This window comes from Sphaerodactylus townsendi, linkage group LG01 (assembly GCF_021028975.2).
Source record: "Sphaerodactylus townsendi isolate TG3544 linkage group LG01, MPM_Stown_v2.3, whole genome shotgun sequence".
NCBI lineage: Eukaryota > Metazoa > Chordata > Lepidosauria > Squamata > Sphaerodactylidae > Sphaerodactylus > Sphaerodactylus townsendi.
Genome location: NC_059425.1, coordinates 177,841,131 through 177,855,734, shown reverse-complemented (window position 1 = coordinate 177,855,734; position 14,604 = coordinate 177,841,131). Strand labels below are relative to the sequence as shown.

Below are 14,604 nucleotides of genomic sequence, written 5' to 3'. Positions count from 1 at the left end.
CCACATTGGACATCTCTATTTGTCCAGGAACTCCGATAGTGCCACATTTCTTGCATTTTTCTGAACCCTTCAGTTTTCTTCAGTTTGTGTCACAGCTACAGTTTTACAACCCTTATCTATTTGCTGCTGAACTATGTCTGGGAGGCAGGGATTTTCAGACTGACGTGTTAGGGGGAGTGTTCAGTCCTCACACACACAACACACACACATACAACCCTCGTACAATGTATATTTTCCATGTCAAATAAAAACCTGCATTCCTCTTTTCTACAGACATCAATCCCTGAAACTGCAAGTCCAAGACAAAACAGAGGGCGTTTCCCCACTCACCATGACCCCCCCTATGGTGTGTGCCCAGGCGGCCCCATGACCCTGCGCGGGGTCATCAAAAGGCGCCGTTTACAAGAGCGCCAGGAATGACGCGCGCTGAGGGGGCGCGACAGCAGCAGTGTCGGGGCGGCTGCGTTGTCGCCGCCCCTGTCGTGGGGAGTGCCGGGGGACCCTGCCTTAAGCCGGGGCTTAAGGTAAGTGGGGAAAGGCCCAGAGAGGTGTTTCTTAACTGAGTGAATCCAGTTCAGTCACCTCACTGTCTATACTAAGTAGCACAAGATGGAAAATGCTTCCAATAATCTCAGTCCTTATAAAATCCAGTGCCGCCTCAACAGTTGGCGAGCCACCGAATCCCCCTTAAGATAAAGAATGTTTACCTGTCATGATCTGCAATGGGAATGAGTTACATTAAGAACATGAGGCAAGTTTTCATCATTCACTTTTTAGTGTGCTTCTTCTGAAAATGTGGACAATAAATAGGGTTACCAGCACCAGGGTTGGGAATTCCTGGACATTTGGAGGAGGAGCCTGGAAAGCGGAGGCATAACTTGTTAGCTGCCCCATTGCACAGTGGGCAGTGCAGTGCACATGGGCAGTGCAGCTGAGCACCACGTGAAGATTGGGAGCAGGGCCTGCTGGGCTCATCCTGTCCCATTTCCACGTGGAGGTCAGATGTGAGGCCAACCACACCCAATCTCTTTGTGGAGATCGGAGCTGCAAGGGTCCGTTTGAGCCTAGCATTAGCCAGGCATGGCGCCAGCTCTAAGCAGCACAGCTGAATCCAAGGTCAGGCTCAGACTGAGCATGCAGCTGGTCCTCCTCTACATTTATCGTGTCGGCTCAGCCCTGGCAGTGCACCACCCAGGAAGTGGCACCCAGAGCATTAGGCCCCCTAGTGCCCCCTCACTATGCCAGTGCTGGGAAGAGCAGAGTTTGAGGAGGGGGAAAGACCTCAGTAGGGTATTGTTTGTTTGTTTGTTTGTTTGTTTATTGATTGATTGATTGATTGTTTAGACTTTTATACAGCCCCATCCCCGTAATGTCAGATAGTTCATGTTGGATTTAAGCCCAGGAGTTCTTGCAAGGAAAGAAGGACTGACGTTCAGTCCTAGCCACAGTACTGAATGGGGGGGGGGGTGGAGAGGTTGGTTCTTTTTCCTAGTGTTTGACAGAAGTTTGTTTTTAACAATAACAATGCAGCAAGTTTGAGGGGTGAGGGTGGAAGAACTCAGCAGGGATGTGATGTCACAGTGGCCATTTCCACACAGACATTTTAAAACGTTTTGGGGCACGGAATAAAACATTCCCTCCAAGGAGTTCTGCATTGTCCCCCCCCCCCCAAAAGCGTTTTATTTGCAGTCTCAAAATGTTTTATGTGTATCCTCTATTCTAGCAATTCTTTTGGCTGAAACCTTTTTAAAAAAGGCTTTGTTTGTGTGCTGCCCCTTTTAAGGTGCCATTTTGTGAATTCACTCCTTATCTCCCAAAGCTTCTTGCCCTGTTTTTGGAGTGTTTCAGAGTGCTTTAGAGATTTGCGGGGGGGGGGGGGGCTTAATCTTCACAGCATCGACTACAGAAGACTCGGGGAACTGCAGAATGAGGCTTGTGATGCATGAAGCACTGATTTGTCCACACACTGAAAAAACCCCAAGGAAAAACATAAAATGGCGGCCAGGAATAATTTCAAGGGCTGAGTGCAAACAAAAGTGGGGGACAGGAACTGAAAACACTTCACAAACATTTTACAAAAGTTTTAGGAGATTTGGGGAGGCCGACGTGAACTGCCCAAAAAGCTACCATTTTCTACAAGGAAACAGATCTCTGTAGTCTGGAGACCAGAAGATCTCCAGCTACAGCCTGGACATTGGAAACCCTATGGGGGAGTCAGCTGATGAGGGAAAGCATGCATGTGTCTTCCATAGCTACTTGATCTGCAAACACCAGCAGGTCAAGCCTTTCATAGCCTGCAGACAAACGCCCTTTGCAGGACCAGACTACTATGAAGAAAAGAAGTTTGGATTTATACCCCACCTTTCTCTCCTGTAAGGAGACTCAAGGTGGCTTACAAGCTCCTTTCCCTTCCTCTCCCTACAATAGACACCTGGTGAGGTAGGTGGGGCTGAGAGAGTTCTGAAGAACTGTGACTGACCCAAGGTCACCCAGCAGAAATGAAGGAGTGCAGAAACACATCTGGTTCACCAGATAAGCTTCTGCTACTCAGGTTCTCCAGATTAGAATCCACCTGCTCTTAACCACTACACCAGGGGTAGGGAACCTGCGGCTCTCCAGATGTTCAGGAACTACAATTCCCATCAGCCCCTACCAGCATGGCCAATTGGCCATGCTGACAGAGGCTGATGGGAATTGTAGTTCCTGAACATCTGGAGAGCCGCAGGTTCCCTACCCCTGCACTACACCATGCTGGCTAAGGGAATTGAGTCACAGAGGCCAGTGAAAAGATGGGCAACTGCACCAAAGCGAAGTGGTAAATGGGGTCTTCCCAGTTCTAGCAACACCATTAGAAGGCACGTTGCATCCTGTTCCAAGAACAGGTTTTCAAAGGGTTGATCTACCTTCATCTGGTACAGAGGAAAGCACAAAGCAGCTGGCTGTATTACAGAGGCACACCTGTTTCCTGGAGAGTTGCTCCGAATTTCCAAGGTAGCAAAGGAGATGTGAGACAGTATGGCGGGTGGTGGTGCTTAATGATTTAATCACAGTTTAGAATCCTGGTTTGTAGACAGGAAACAAATTACAGCCTGATGAGGACATCACACACATTGTGATTTGCTCTAAACCAGGTAGTAGAGTTGTCAACACCAGGTAGGGAAATTCCCATAGATTTGGGGAGGGAGCCAGGGTAGGCTGTGGTATAGGGAGGGACCACAGCAAGGGATAATGCCCAAATGTCTTCACGGTCAGAGAAGGCCGAAAGAAGGAGAGCACATGCAGTGCCGAAAACTTCCTATCTCCAATTCACAGCTTGTTCCTCACATGTAAAGGCAGCTACATATATTTATTTGTATGTATGCCCTAGTAATATTTAAAGCAGAGCATATATGTGTAGGGAGTCTTATTTCATATATTAAAAGAAAGGCACACTTCATGTCACTGGACTGAGTTGGTTTTTGGTGGGTTTCTACCAACCAAATTCACGTCAAAGCTGGTCTGGGAGAACAATGTATTGAGCAACTAAACCTTGGTCCATTCTGCACAAACGCTTGAAAACGTTTTGCAAACGTTTGCAAAACATTTTCAAACCCCACCCTCAAATTGTCTGCACTCAACGCCTTGAAAACACTTCCTGGCTGCCATTTTGGTGGCCGTTCCATTTTTTAAACTTATTCTTAGATTCAACAAATTCTTAGATTGAACAAAGTTCAAAGGCTTGTGCTGTGATTCTCTAGGGGTCATTTCTACATCGCTACATAGATATAACTCTCTGAAATTTTAAAAGAACCCTGATGGAAATACTGCGCAAGCTAGTAGGCGTGAGCTCAGAAAATAGTGCAATGAGGGAGTACAGGTGACTGCTGAGAGGCCTAGGAGACATTTTTAAAAGATTGCATAGCAAGTGAAAACATTTTCAAAAAAGAATCGCTAGGGAACAGCATGCAAATAAAATGTCTTCAGGAAGGAAACAAAACGTTTCGGGCTAAAGCCCATATGGAACTCCATGGAAGTGCTTTAGTTCCTGCCTCAAAACATATTATTTGGTTTGAGTAGAATGGGCCATAGTGATGTAAGGCTGGTAAAGGGACAGTATTCTTCTCTCACACCCATGCTCAGTTATCCTGACCCCATTTGAATGCCCAGTTCAGCTAGGGTTGCCAATCCTGGGCTGGGAAATCCCTGGATATTTGTGGGAGGAGCCTAGGGAAAGCAAGATTTGGTGAGGGAAGGGACCTAAGTGAGCTGTAATGCCATAAGTCCACCCTCCAAAGCTGCTGTTTTCTCCATGGGAGCTGATATCTCCAATCTGGAGATATAATTCTAGGAGATCTGCAGGATCTACCAGGCACTCCTCAAATGTAGAACTGCATGGGCAAACAGAAATTCTAAAAAGCCTTTACTGACAAAGCAGCATCCTGTGTAATAAGCCATGGCTGATGAACCAGCCCCACCACTGCAAAACAGAAGAATATCCAGAAACCCTATTTTGTCTTAGGTTCCACTTTGAAGAATGGGCATTCCATTAATTCTACAGAGCTTTGGAAACTTTACTGAACTCTGTTGGTTTTCATTAAAAGGCTGAAGTACTGGGATCTTCCTGTGTTGAGGCGTGTTGCCCCAGAACTTACCTGGCTCTGCTCAATGACTATTTTTTATCAGGCTCTGATAGATTTTTTTGTTCATGCTTGTAATTGTGTTTTACATTGTGGCATATCTACAATGGTTCATGTGTTTTTTGACACATGTTCACATAAAGAGTTGTTCATTAATTAAATCAGGACTTTTAGATTGGTTTGGCTAGGGTGTAGCAGGTTTTTTCCCCTTTCTGCTGGGCCCATAACCTTTTTTTTGTTAGTGTTTATCCCTGAAATGTAGTCAGGGCTTCAACCACGTGAAGGAGTGGGGAATCAAACCCAGTTCTCCAGATTAAAGTCCACTGTTCTTAACCACTACACCACGCTTGTTCTCAATATTCTCTCGAAAATGGCTATTTCAAGTCTGAAATTCCATTCTAGCACAGGGATGTTTTAAAGTATAAGAGGTCCCAGTCTTCTGCAGGACTCAGTATAAACTGGGGCCCATTCTGTGTCCCGTTGCTTTCTTCCGACTCACTGAAAGGCAATTACTTTATCTCACAAACACAACGAGGAAGGCAACTGGCAGATGGCTAACGACAGTGGCAGGGTCCGATTCAAGGAAGAGTTCCCATCGCACCAAAGAGCCTATGAATTTCCCTGCAGCCTTTATTTTACCTGCTGATTGGCCCATCAGATTTTGAGCTTCTTCGGAGGAATGTAAGGGCAGCTTTTCTCCTGAAGAGCAAAGAAGAAACAGATTTAAGGGTGTTTGCCTTCGAGGAGAGAAGCAATGTCACTTCATCTAGGAAGCTCAAAATATGATGAACAAAACTAGTAGAAGAACAGGCATTTTTGTGATCGTCCTTATGACAGGAAGATACATTCTGTGACACACACATGCTGTAGTCTCTGCCAGCATAGGGATCTTGTGGCTGAGAATTTACATTATGCTGCATTTGCTGGCATTTGCCAGGACACGGTGGCCCATGAGACCTTTGATGAATGCCCTTGTAGGCTTGCTTCAAAGAAAGGGCTTGCCCGCTAGAATCACGGACCTTTCCCGGCATTCCTCCTGAGCAACCCATTCTGCAGGTTCATTATCAACCTTCAGCACTGTTGAAGGCTTTCACAGCCGGAATCACTGGGGTGTTGTAGGGTTTCTGGGTTGTATGGCCATGTTCCAGTAGCATTTTCTCCTGTTGTTTCACCTGCATCTGTGGCTGGCATCTTCAGAGGATCTGATGATAGTAAAGCAAGTGCAGTATATATACCTGTGGAATGTCCAGGATGCTTTACTACCATCAGATCCTCTGAAGATGCCAGCCTCAGATGCAGGTGAAACGACAGGAGAAAATGCTACTGGAACACAGCCATACAACCCGGAAACCCTCAACAACCTTCAGCATCTTTGAACATATGGATGAAATGTTACAGGCAGTCACTAAAAACACCAGAGAGGTCTGAGGGAACTGCCACTCTTTTTCTGACTGTCCCTGCTGATATGCTTTCATGTACGGAGCTACGGCCACACCACCCTGGACACACCTGATCTCATCTCCGAAGCTAAGCAGGTTCGGGCCTGGTTAGTGCTTGGATGGGAGACGGCCAGGGACACAGCGGGCACCGCAAACATGTGGCGTGCAAGCATTTAACCCATTCGTTTCCCCACGAAGCAAAGCAATTTAAACTTCTCCCCCAGGAGTAGGCTGGACTCACGAACAATTAATCTGACATATCGATCTTGTGGCTTCAACCTTTCCCCCACTGATAGTTGCCACTTCAGTTTAAATATATAGATATAGATATAGATATTCTATTTCCTTTTCATTCAACAAAACGAGCTTAGAAAGAAGAGAGAAACTGCACAGGTAAGAAGAGAAGGAAATCCATAAAGGGAATCTGGGTACGTACCAGGGAAAGCAGGGGTGGTCTGTCCAAGGGGAGTAAAGGGGGTTTGCTGCATAGCCAACTGGTGGAGCTTGGTCAACTGCTGGTGGGGTAGGAGGGACATTAGAACTAAGAAGGTTATTGTTATAGAGTACAAGAACAAAATTATAATCAAAAAAATAACAACGACAGGAAGCCATTTGGGAACATGGCGAACACAGCTTTAACAGAAGGACTTGGCCTGGGTAAATACAATCGGGCCCACATTTGGGGCAAATTGTGCTCGAGCAGGGTCTGAAATACACAAGCCTAGTTTGGGTTGTCTCAATCGTGACAGGGATGAGAGGAAAAATGAGGTAAACCACCCACACTGGATCCCCACTGGGGAGAAAGGTGTGGTATGAATGTGGTATGTCAGTCAGTCAATCAATCTATAAAATTCTGCCCTTAGAATTATCCTTTTCTGTCCAGTTTGGCTACTCTGGCCGAGGAGCTCTGTTGCCACAGGCAAATAACGTGTGTCTAGTTACATGGTGATAAACATTTTGGGAGCTCAAACAATTGTTCAATAGCACAATTATTAGCACAAAAGGCCGTAATAAATAGCACAAAAGGCTGTAATAAATATCTATCTAATTATGGGGCAAGTGTGTGCCTTGGCCAAAATAGGTGTGTATTTCAGACCCTGTTCACCCCTTGTTGTGCTTGCAAATTTTAATCGCTCCTTTACAAAGACCCTGTAAAGAGGCCTGTATTTTGGAAATACATTTTGTGCTGTATCTCTGATTGTTATTGAAGTATCAAAAGAAATCGACAAGTCCCTTTCAAAATTCTCTTAGGTAGACCGAAGGAGCAATATCGATAGTGTTTACATGCTGAAACCTGAACAGAACGACAGAAATCAGCCAGAGGAACGCATCTCAAGTCTATACGGCCAGCCCTCCAAATTAAAAAAAAACAAAAAAAACTAAGATGGGGCTGCTTGTAATTGGAATTGTGGGCAAAAATATTTGAAAATCTCTTGCTCCTGCAGCATGTCTGAGGGAAGGGATGGAGGGAAATCTGACATCGGCGATAGTGAGGGTGGAACACTGGCAGGCAGAACAGCCAGGGACTGAAGACAGGTAGGAAAGTTGAGGGGAGTTCGAGAAACAGAGCAGCCCCCTCAGTGATTAGAGTTGGCAAACTGATCACCGGAAGCAGACGGCATGCAAAGAAAGTCCAGTTGAAGAAGCAAAACGGTGAAAGAAACATTTTAAAGGCACTGAAAGAGAGTTACAAGTCCAGTTTACATTCTAAACAAAATGCTGTCAACGTTGCTATTTGAAACTCTGGCGTGGATTCCTATCCAGATTTTTCATTTAAACAGTTCAATCCAAAGCAGGATTACACTATTCGAGGCCCACAGACGGATTTAGAAAGGGTAACTCTGCTTGGGACTGGCACTCAAAGTTGACCACATTACATCCTAAAGTCACATGCGACAAAACTATGTGAAAATCAGGTCATTTAGCATTTGTTCGCACGGCATCCCAGTTCAATTTGCCTCATTTCTGTTAATATCTCAACATTTGTACCACCTTTATAAAATTCAAGACTGCACCACAATGTTTGGCAGGAATTTGTTTTGGCAAGAGAGTAGAAGATCACATGAAAGGGGTCTGTGTGAACAGATGCTAACAGATGTTAATGCGCTAATCTTGCTTTTATAAATAAGAACCGCCTGGCTTGATCTCGGAACCTCTTCATTTCCAAGATGCAAAGTGAGACCCCCTACCTTTCCCCTCAGTTCCAGTTAGAACTATTTTTCCTTCCTGAAGTGTTTGGATTTATTCACAACTTTTCCCAGCCATACAGAGTCTCAAAGTGGCTTCCAAACTGCTTCCCTTCCTCTCCCCACAATAGACACCTTGTGAGGTAGGTGGGGCTGAGAGAGTTCTGAGAGAACTGTGACTGGTCCAAGCCCACCCAGCAGGCTTCACGTGGACAAGCGGGGAAACAAATCCCGTTTACCAGATTAGAATCCACGACTCTTAACCACTGCACCACATTGGCTCTCTGGCTCATTCCGCACATGCAGAACAATCCACTTTCAGTGCTCTTTGAAGCTGTGCGGAATAGCAAAATCAACTTGCAAACAGTTTCGAAAGTGGTTTGAAAACACATTATTTTGCGTGTGCGGAAGGGGCCTCTGTTTCCTGATGTGGAAAAAATCATCTTTTGTTCGTTTGCTTACTAGTACTGGGGCTTTGAAGAAAATGTGAGCAAGTGCTTGGGAAAGAGGAACCTGACCGGTGACTCATTCATCAGTCCATTTTTAAAAGTGTATATTTATATTCTGCCCCCCCTGGCCAGAGCCAAGATCAGGGCAGCGTACAAACACATTTGAAACAGTATAGGTAAAATACAACCCCAAGGCAATTACATTTAATTCAGGGCAAGGGGTATCATGTTAGAAGAAAAGAAAATGAACATCTGCAAAATGTATATTAAGAACAAGACTTGAGAGGCTCAGATCAATTCTCCAAGTAGAAGAAGCTTTGGGACTGAGGTGAATGCCATGCTGCATATTTTCAGCAGTAGAAGAAGAAGAAGAGTTGGATTTATATCCCCACTTTCTCTCCTATAGGAGACTCAAAGGGGCTTACAAACTCCTTACCCTTCCCCCCTCACAACAAACACCTTGTGAGGTAGGTGGGGCTGAGAGAGCTCAGAAGAACTGTGACTAGCCCAAGGTCACCCAGCTGGCCTGTGTTGGAATGTACAGGCTAATCTGAATTCCCCAGATAAGCCCCCACAGCTCAGGTGGCAGAGCGGGGAATCACACCCGGTTCCTCCAGATTAGAGTACACCTGCTTTTAACCACTACGCCACTGCTGCTCCCAGAAAGTCACAGAAATCTCATGGATTACAACCCTGTAAGAGAACTGACCGCTCTGGCAACCAGCTCTCAGGGTCTAAGGTCCAGTTCGGATGCTTTGAAACTGTGAGCTCAATCATACTGATGCACTTGTACCCACCTGGTTTCAGGCCTGCTTTGAATGGGACACAGGTAAGGTGAAAAAGCTCACCTGTTCCTTCTTTTAAAGTGGGTATCTACCCAGGCAAAGCTGCTCTGAGGGCTGAAGTTAATATACCAGCATAACACCCAGACTTGACAGGAATGCTAGAGAAGTAGGCACAGCTGATTGGATTGGAAGAGGTCCAGTTTAAAGGAGATGTCGGACACAAATGTAAATGAAGCCCCAGACAGAAAGCTGAATGGTCTTTGCACCTCACTAGTCTTTGCACCTCCCTAGTGTCACATTCAAATCAGTCCCCAGTGCCACTTCCCATTGAAAGAGTGTCCATTTTCCACCTTGACCCATTTTTTCACCTTGCTGCAGATGTACAATTTACCACTGGTTAAATTATTGGGGCTGACCAGACTTCCCAACTTTCATGCAGTCATGTCTGCAAGAACTAGGGTTGCTCACCCCCAGGTGGGACACGGAGATTTTCTGGAATCACGACTGATCTCCAATCTACAGAAATCAGTACCTCAGGGGAAAAAATGGCTGATTTGAGTGGACTCTATAGCATTTTCCCCTCTGGGGTCTCTCAGATTCCCAAACCTTTGTCTCCGAAGGCTCCACTATCTAAATTTTCAGAAATGTCTCGGTATGGAGTTGGCATTCCTCACAAAGGTTGAATCCCCACTACCGTCTTAGCCAGGTTTCAGAACACAAACTAACCAGGTTTGAGGTCGTTTGTGTGCTGAAACCTGGCTAAGACGGTAGTGGGAATTCGACCGGGGAGGTCATCCCTCAAACCTGGTTAGTTTGTGTTCAGAAACCTGGCTAAGATGGTAGTGGGGATTCGACCAGTGACTGTCCACATAGAGGATTTTAGATGTTTTGAAACAGCCAGATAGGGTAGTGATACAGTAGAGGCCATCGATAAAATGATCATTTTTCCTCTCATGGGCCAAATTTGCATATTTTTTTGATTCCGTAGCATGTAAGAAACTTTGCTGCCAAATGTTATGGTTCTGCTTGGATTGGTAATAATGGTTCACAAGTAATCCATTTTAGAGTACATGGCAATGCAGAAGAAGACTGAGAAACTGAGGCAAATGTGCCTCTTCTTGCAAACAGACAAACTTAAGTTCCATCGGTATATATGCACTGAGGAAAGCTAGGTATGTATAATAAAGGATAATGGATCTCTTAATTTAGTTGGTAGATAAATCAGTAAAAGCTTACATGTGAGGAGAAATTTTACCTGGCATAGCTGTGGATTCGGGAATTACCTCAGACTTTCTTTCGTTTCTCAGAAAGTTTGAGAGTTGGCTGATATGCAAAGTTATTGATTATCAAACTGTGAAAAGAACGTCGGTTTACATTTTTTAAAGCTATCCCGCCGGATATTTACTGCATATTGTATATACATTAATAAAAGCATGCTACGCCGGCTATAGAATGCTCGTATTGTCGAAGGCTTTCACGGCCAGATTCAACTGGTTGTGGTAAGTTTTCCGGGCTGTGTGGCCGTGGTCTGGTGGATCTTGTTCCTAATGTTTTGCCTGCATCCGTGTCCCGCATCTCCAGAGGCGTAATTCAGAGGGAAGCCCAGATATTATTAGGTCAAATCCCCACTTCGATCATTATCTAAATTTCAGAACAGCTGGGCTGGTTCCAGGTTTGAGGAACGACCTCCCTGGTCGAATTCCCACTACCGTCTTAGCCAGGTTTCAGAACACAAACTAACGGTCATGTGTGTTCTGAAACCTGGCTAAGACGGTAGTGGGGATTCGACCAGGGAGGTTGTCCCTCAAACCTGGTTAGTTTGTGTTCTGAAACCTGGCTAAGACAGAAGTGGGGATTCGACCATTGTGTCCAGTGAGAAGGGAATGTTTTAGTGGGATATAAATTGTCATGTCCCTAGATTGGTTCCCCACCTGGGTTCAATCAAAAGGCAGGGGTGGACATGCTTACACATCTAACGTTATTATGTGATCACGTCATGACGTGATCACGTTTTTTTGCGGGAAAGAAGGGACCGGCCCAAACATGGCACGACAGCCAATTGGGAGAGGCAAAAAACGGAGATTAATTTGTTGTGGGGAGTGCTGCATTTCCGGAACCCGATGTAGACCTACATTTCTTCGAAGAATAAATCGGCAGTGGGGAGGTTGAAACCCTGATGAAAAGGTGCAGTTTATTTTAAAACTTGGTTTAAACTATATTAAATTTCCAGTGGGGAATCGACCCTGCGCAAATATCTCACTTTCCAGCAACCAAGCAGGAACAGTTTATCGCTGGGGGCAAGGAATGAGTCTTTCCCAATGAGCCCTTTCCACTGCTATCATCAGTGCCTGCATAAAGGTCAAAGGCCCCTACTGGTCTGTATCTGTGACATCACAAATTATTTTCTCTCCAAATGTGGGGAGGGTGTATTATATGGGGGTATGGGAAAAGTAGAAAGCTTGCTTGTGGATTCTGTGATCTTAACTATTTAAAAAATATCAAATATTTTAAAATATCTAAAAGTATCACATGCTCTTGTCACCTCTGGTGGTATCTACACTATCTTGGGTAAAATCAAGAGGGAACAACAGTGAACAGTCTGCTGCTTGTGCTATTGTGGCCAGTTTCACCTCCTTCTTGTGCATAGAACTATTTTTCCATCAAGTGAGAAACACACAGTTCTTTATCACTTAGGCTCCTTCCGCACTTAGCTGTGCGGAATAGCAAAATCCACTTGCAAACAATTGTGAAACTTGATGAAAGAATAGTTCCATGCGTAAGGAGGAGGTGAAATTGGCCACAATAGCACAAAGGGGCTTAGTGCTGGAAACATAGTCGTGTATGCCTTGTATTTGTTCACTTACAGAAGTGAAAAGGCACTGTCCTCCACCAACCCAGAAATATCGTAACTCTGTGCATGTTCAACGTGTATGGAGGGGAAGCGAGAATTAGCACACCAGCCATACCTTCTCTTACAAGTTGGAAGTGAAGGACTTTGGCTGTCTCTTCACTCCAAACTTGAGAGTGGGATTGCAGGAGAGTCAGAGATAGGTCAGGACACTGGCCATCCTTTCCTGTATTGCTCTGATGGTATCCCTTTGGCATGTAGATCCCTGCTCTCCAGGAAAACTTCCTTCTGCTTTCACACCTCCTCTCTCCACACCTCTCTCTTCCCCATCTTGGGCACAATGAATGCAGGCAGTGGCGTATCTGCCAGAGGAACATGGGGGGTCAACCGACCCCAGGCACCACCCATTCAATCACGGGAGCCATTCCTCAGCCCGGCCCTGCCAGGCTGCTCCTTCAGCCAGTGGAGGAAGGCAGCCTGTGGCAGACTCCCGGCCCAGCCTCCGCCAGCTGAAGGATCAGCCTGGTGGAGCCAGGCCAAGGGGCGGCCCATGGCAGGCTGGGACCTGCCGTGAGACCACTGCATGCCCCCTCAGCTCAGCCCTGCCATGCTGCCCGGGACTGCTGCTGCCCTCCTCCGCCAGCTAAGGTAAGTGGGGCATGTGGGTACAAGGGTATGGGAGTGGGGAGCACCGGGCAGTGGGGGGCCCCAGGGCGCCATTTCCCCCCCGTAAGCCTCTGAATGCAGGACAAGAATTCTGCATCTCTATCCATCCCAGGTAGCCTAGTTTAGGAACCTACCTCTACCCCATAGGTGTCAAACTCGCGGCCCTCCTGACGTTATGGACTACAGTTCCCATCATCCCTTGCCAGCATGATGCTGGCAGTGGATGATGGGAATTGTAGTCCATAACATCTGGAGGGCCACAAGTTTGACACCTGTGCTCTACCCTGTCCTATGTAGAAATGGTGTTCCTTACAACAAAGGACTCATTAGTTTGCAAAAGAGGCTCTGTGTGTAAGTTTGTTCTCAGCACAGCACACAGACCACAATTTGTACCATAATTTGCCTTTGTATGCTCTGCTTACTTCGGGGAGCCAGAAATCCATCTCCACACATGTTTACCGACTATCGACAAAAGGCCTATGAAATGTACTTACTCCAGTTCCATCCCTGTGATCAGGTATGTAATTCTTTGCCAAAGATGGGGGCAGAGTTGACACATGTACAGCCTGCAAAGGCGCTGTATTTATGACTGGGTGAATATTCTGGCGGTGGGATCAGAATGCTAGGCTACAAGCTGGAGGCAGGACCTGTGCATTCGCTCCATTATTCTCTTTGTACATGCTAGCCCTGTATGCAAATATTCTACTGGCACAGAAGCCAGTGGGAAGAGTGTTCAACCCTGATTTTAAAACAACATGGGACTCTCTCAACGCTAGGGTTACTATCCTCCAGGTGAGGCCCAGCATTATAACAGATCTCCAAGCTACAGAGAGCAGTTTACTCGGCAGAAATGGCAGCTTCAGAGGTTGGACTCTATGACATCATGTCCCGGCTGAGCTCTTCCCCTCCAAACCTTGCTTTCTCCAGCCATTGGCCCCTGAACCGCCAGGATTTTCCCAAGCCGGAGTTGGCAACCCTATCTCATGCCTACCTGAGCCTCTAGAGAATGTGTCTAGAATTCTGAAAAGTGCTTCTTGCAGTTCTCAAACATGTTTTCTGAGTACAAAGGTACTCAGGCGTTATTTTCACTTCTTTCAGATGCAGGTGAACATAACTCGATAGTCATGATAGAGGTTTGATTTACACAGGGTCCTTCTCAAGCTCAGTGCCCTCTTCTACAGTTCTGAATAATTCCTGTGATTTTGTTGGTGTTGGGGTAGCCTTATGTCGAATGTACACCCCTAGCTCAATACCAGGGTTAGGGTTACAACATTGTCCAGTGTCTTTATCCCCACATTTGACTCCATCTTCCCCGCTCGCAAGCTTCCCTGCGGCATGTGGTTGGCCACTGTGTGAAACAAAATGCAAGACTTGATGGACCACTCAGTTGATCCAACATGGCTTTTCTTATCTTCTGACCTCTACGTCCATGTTGCTATAAACATGCCCAATGGACTCCTACTAAGATGACAACATCTGGGACTAAGTGCTCCTCCACAAAATAAAGCAAACAGCCTTGTCTATTGAAAATCCAGTCTGTCATAGCGAAGGCTTGGCTAGACCCTTTTGTACTTGTTGTGCTAGCTTTCTAGATGTGGGTGCGATTTTGGAACTA

General features: G+C 45.9%; 1 protein-coding gene across 24 annotated transcripts in view; it reads right to left on the bottom strand.

Annotated features, from left to right (window-relative positions):
• The window catches only part of PCBP3 (poly(rC) binding protein 3), a 94,930-nt gene that overhangs the window by 12,800 nt on the left and 67,526 nt on the right, over positions 1–14,604 (bottom strand). For 8 of the 24 annotated variants that reach the window (XM_048500701.1, XM_048500542.1, XM_048500605.1 and 5 more), the window contains 2 exons: positions 6,492–6,570; positions 5,256–5,315 (listed from right to left, as the gene is read on the bottom strand). The exons of 2 other annotated variants lie outside the window; for them this stretch is intronic. In XM_048500701.1, the coding sequence (XP_048356658.1) occupies positions 5,256–5,315; positions 6,492–6,570 (139 nt within the window). The remainder of the gene's footprint in view (positions 1–5,255; positions 5,316–6,491; positions 6,571–14,604) is intronic. 14 more of the 24 variants (XM_048500557.1, XM_048500612.1, XM_048500577.1 and 11 more) reach the window with 4 other exon arrangements.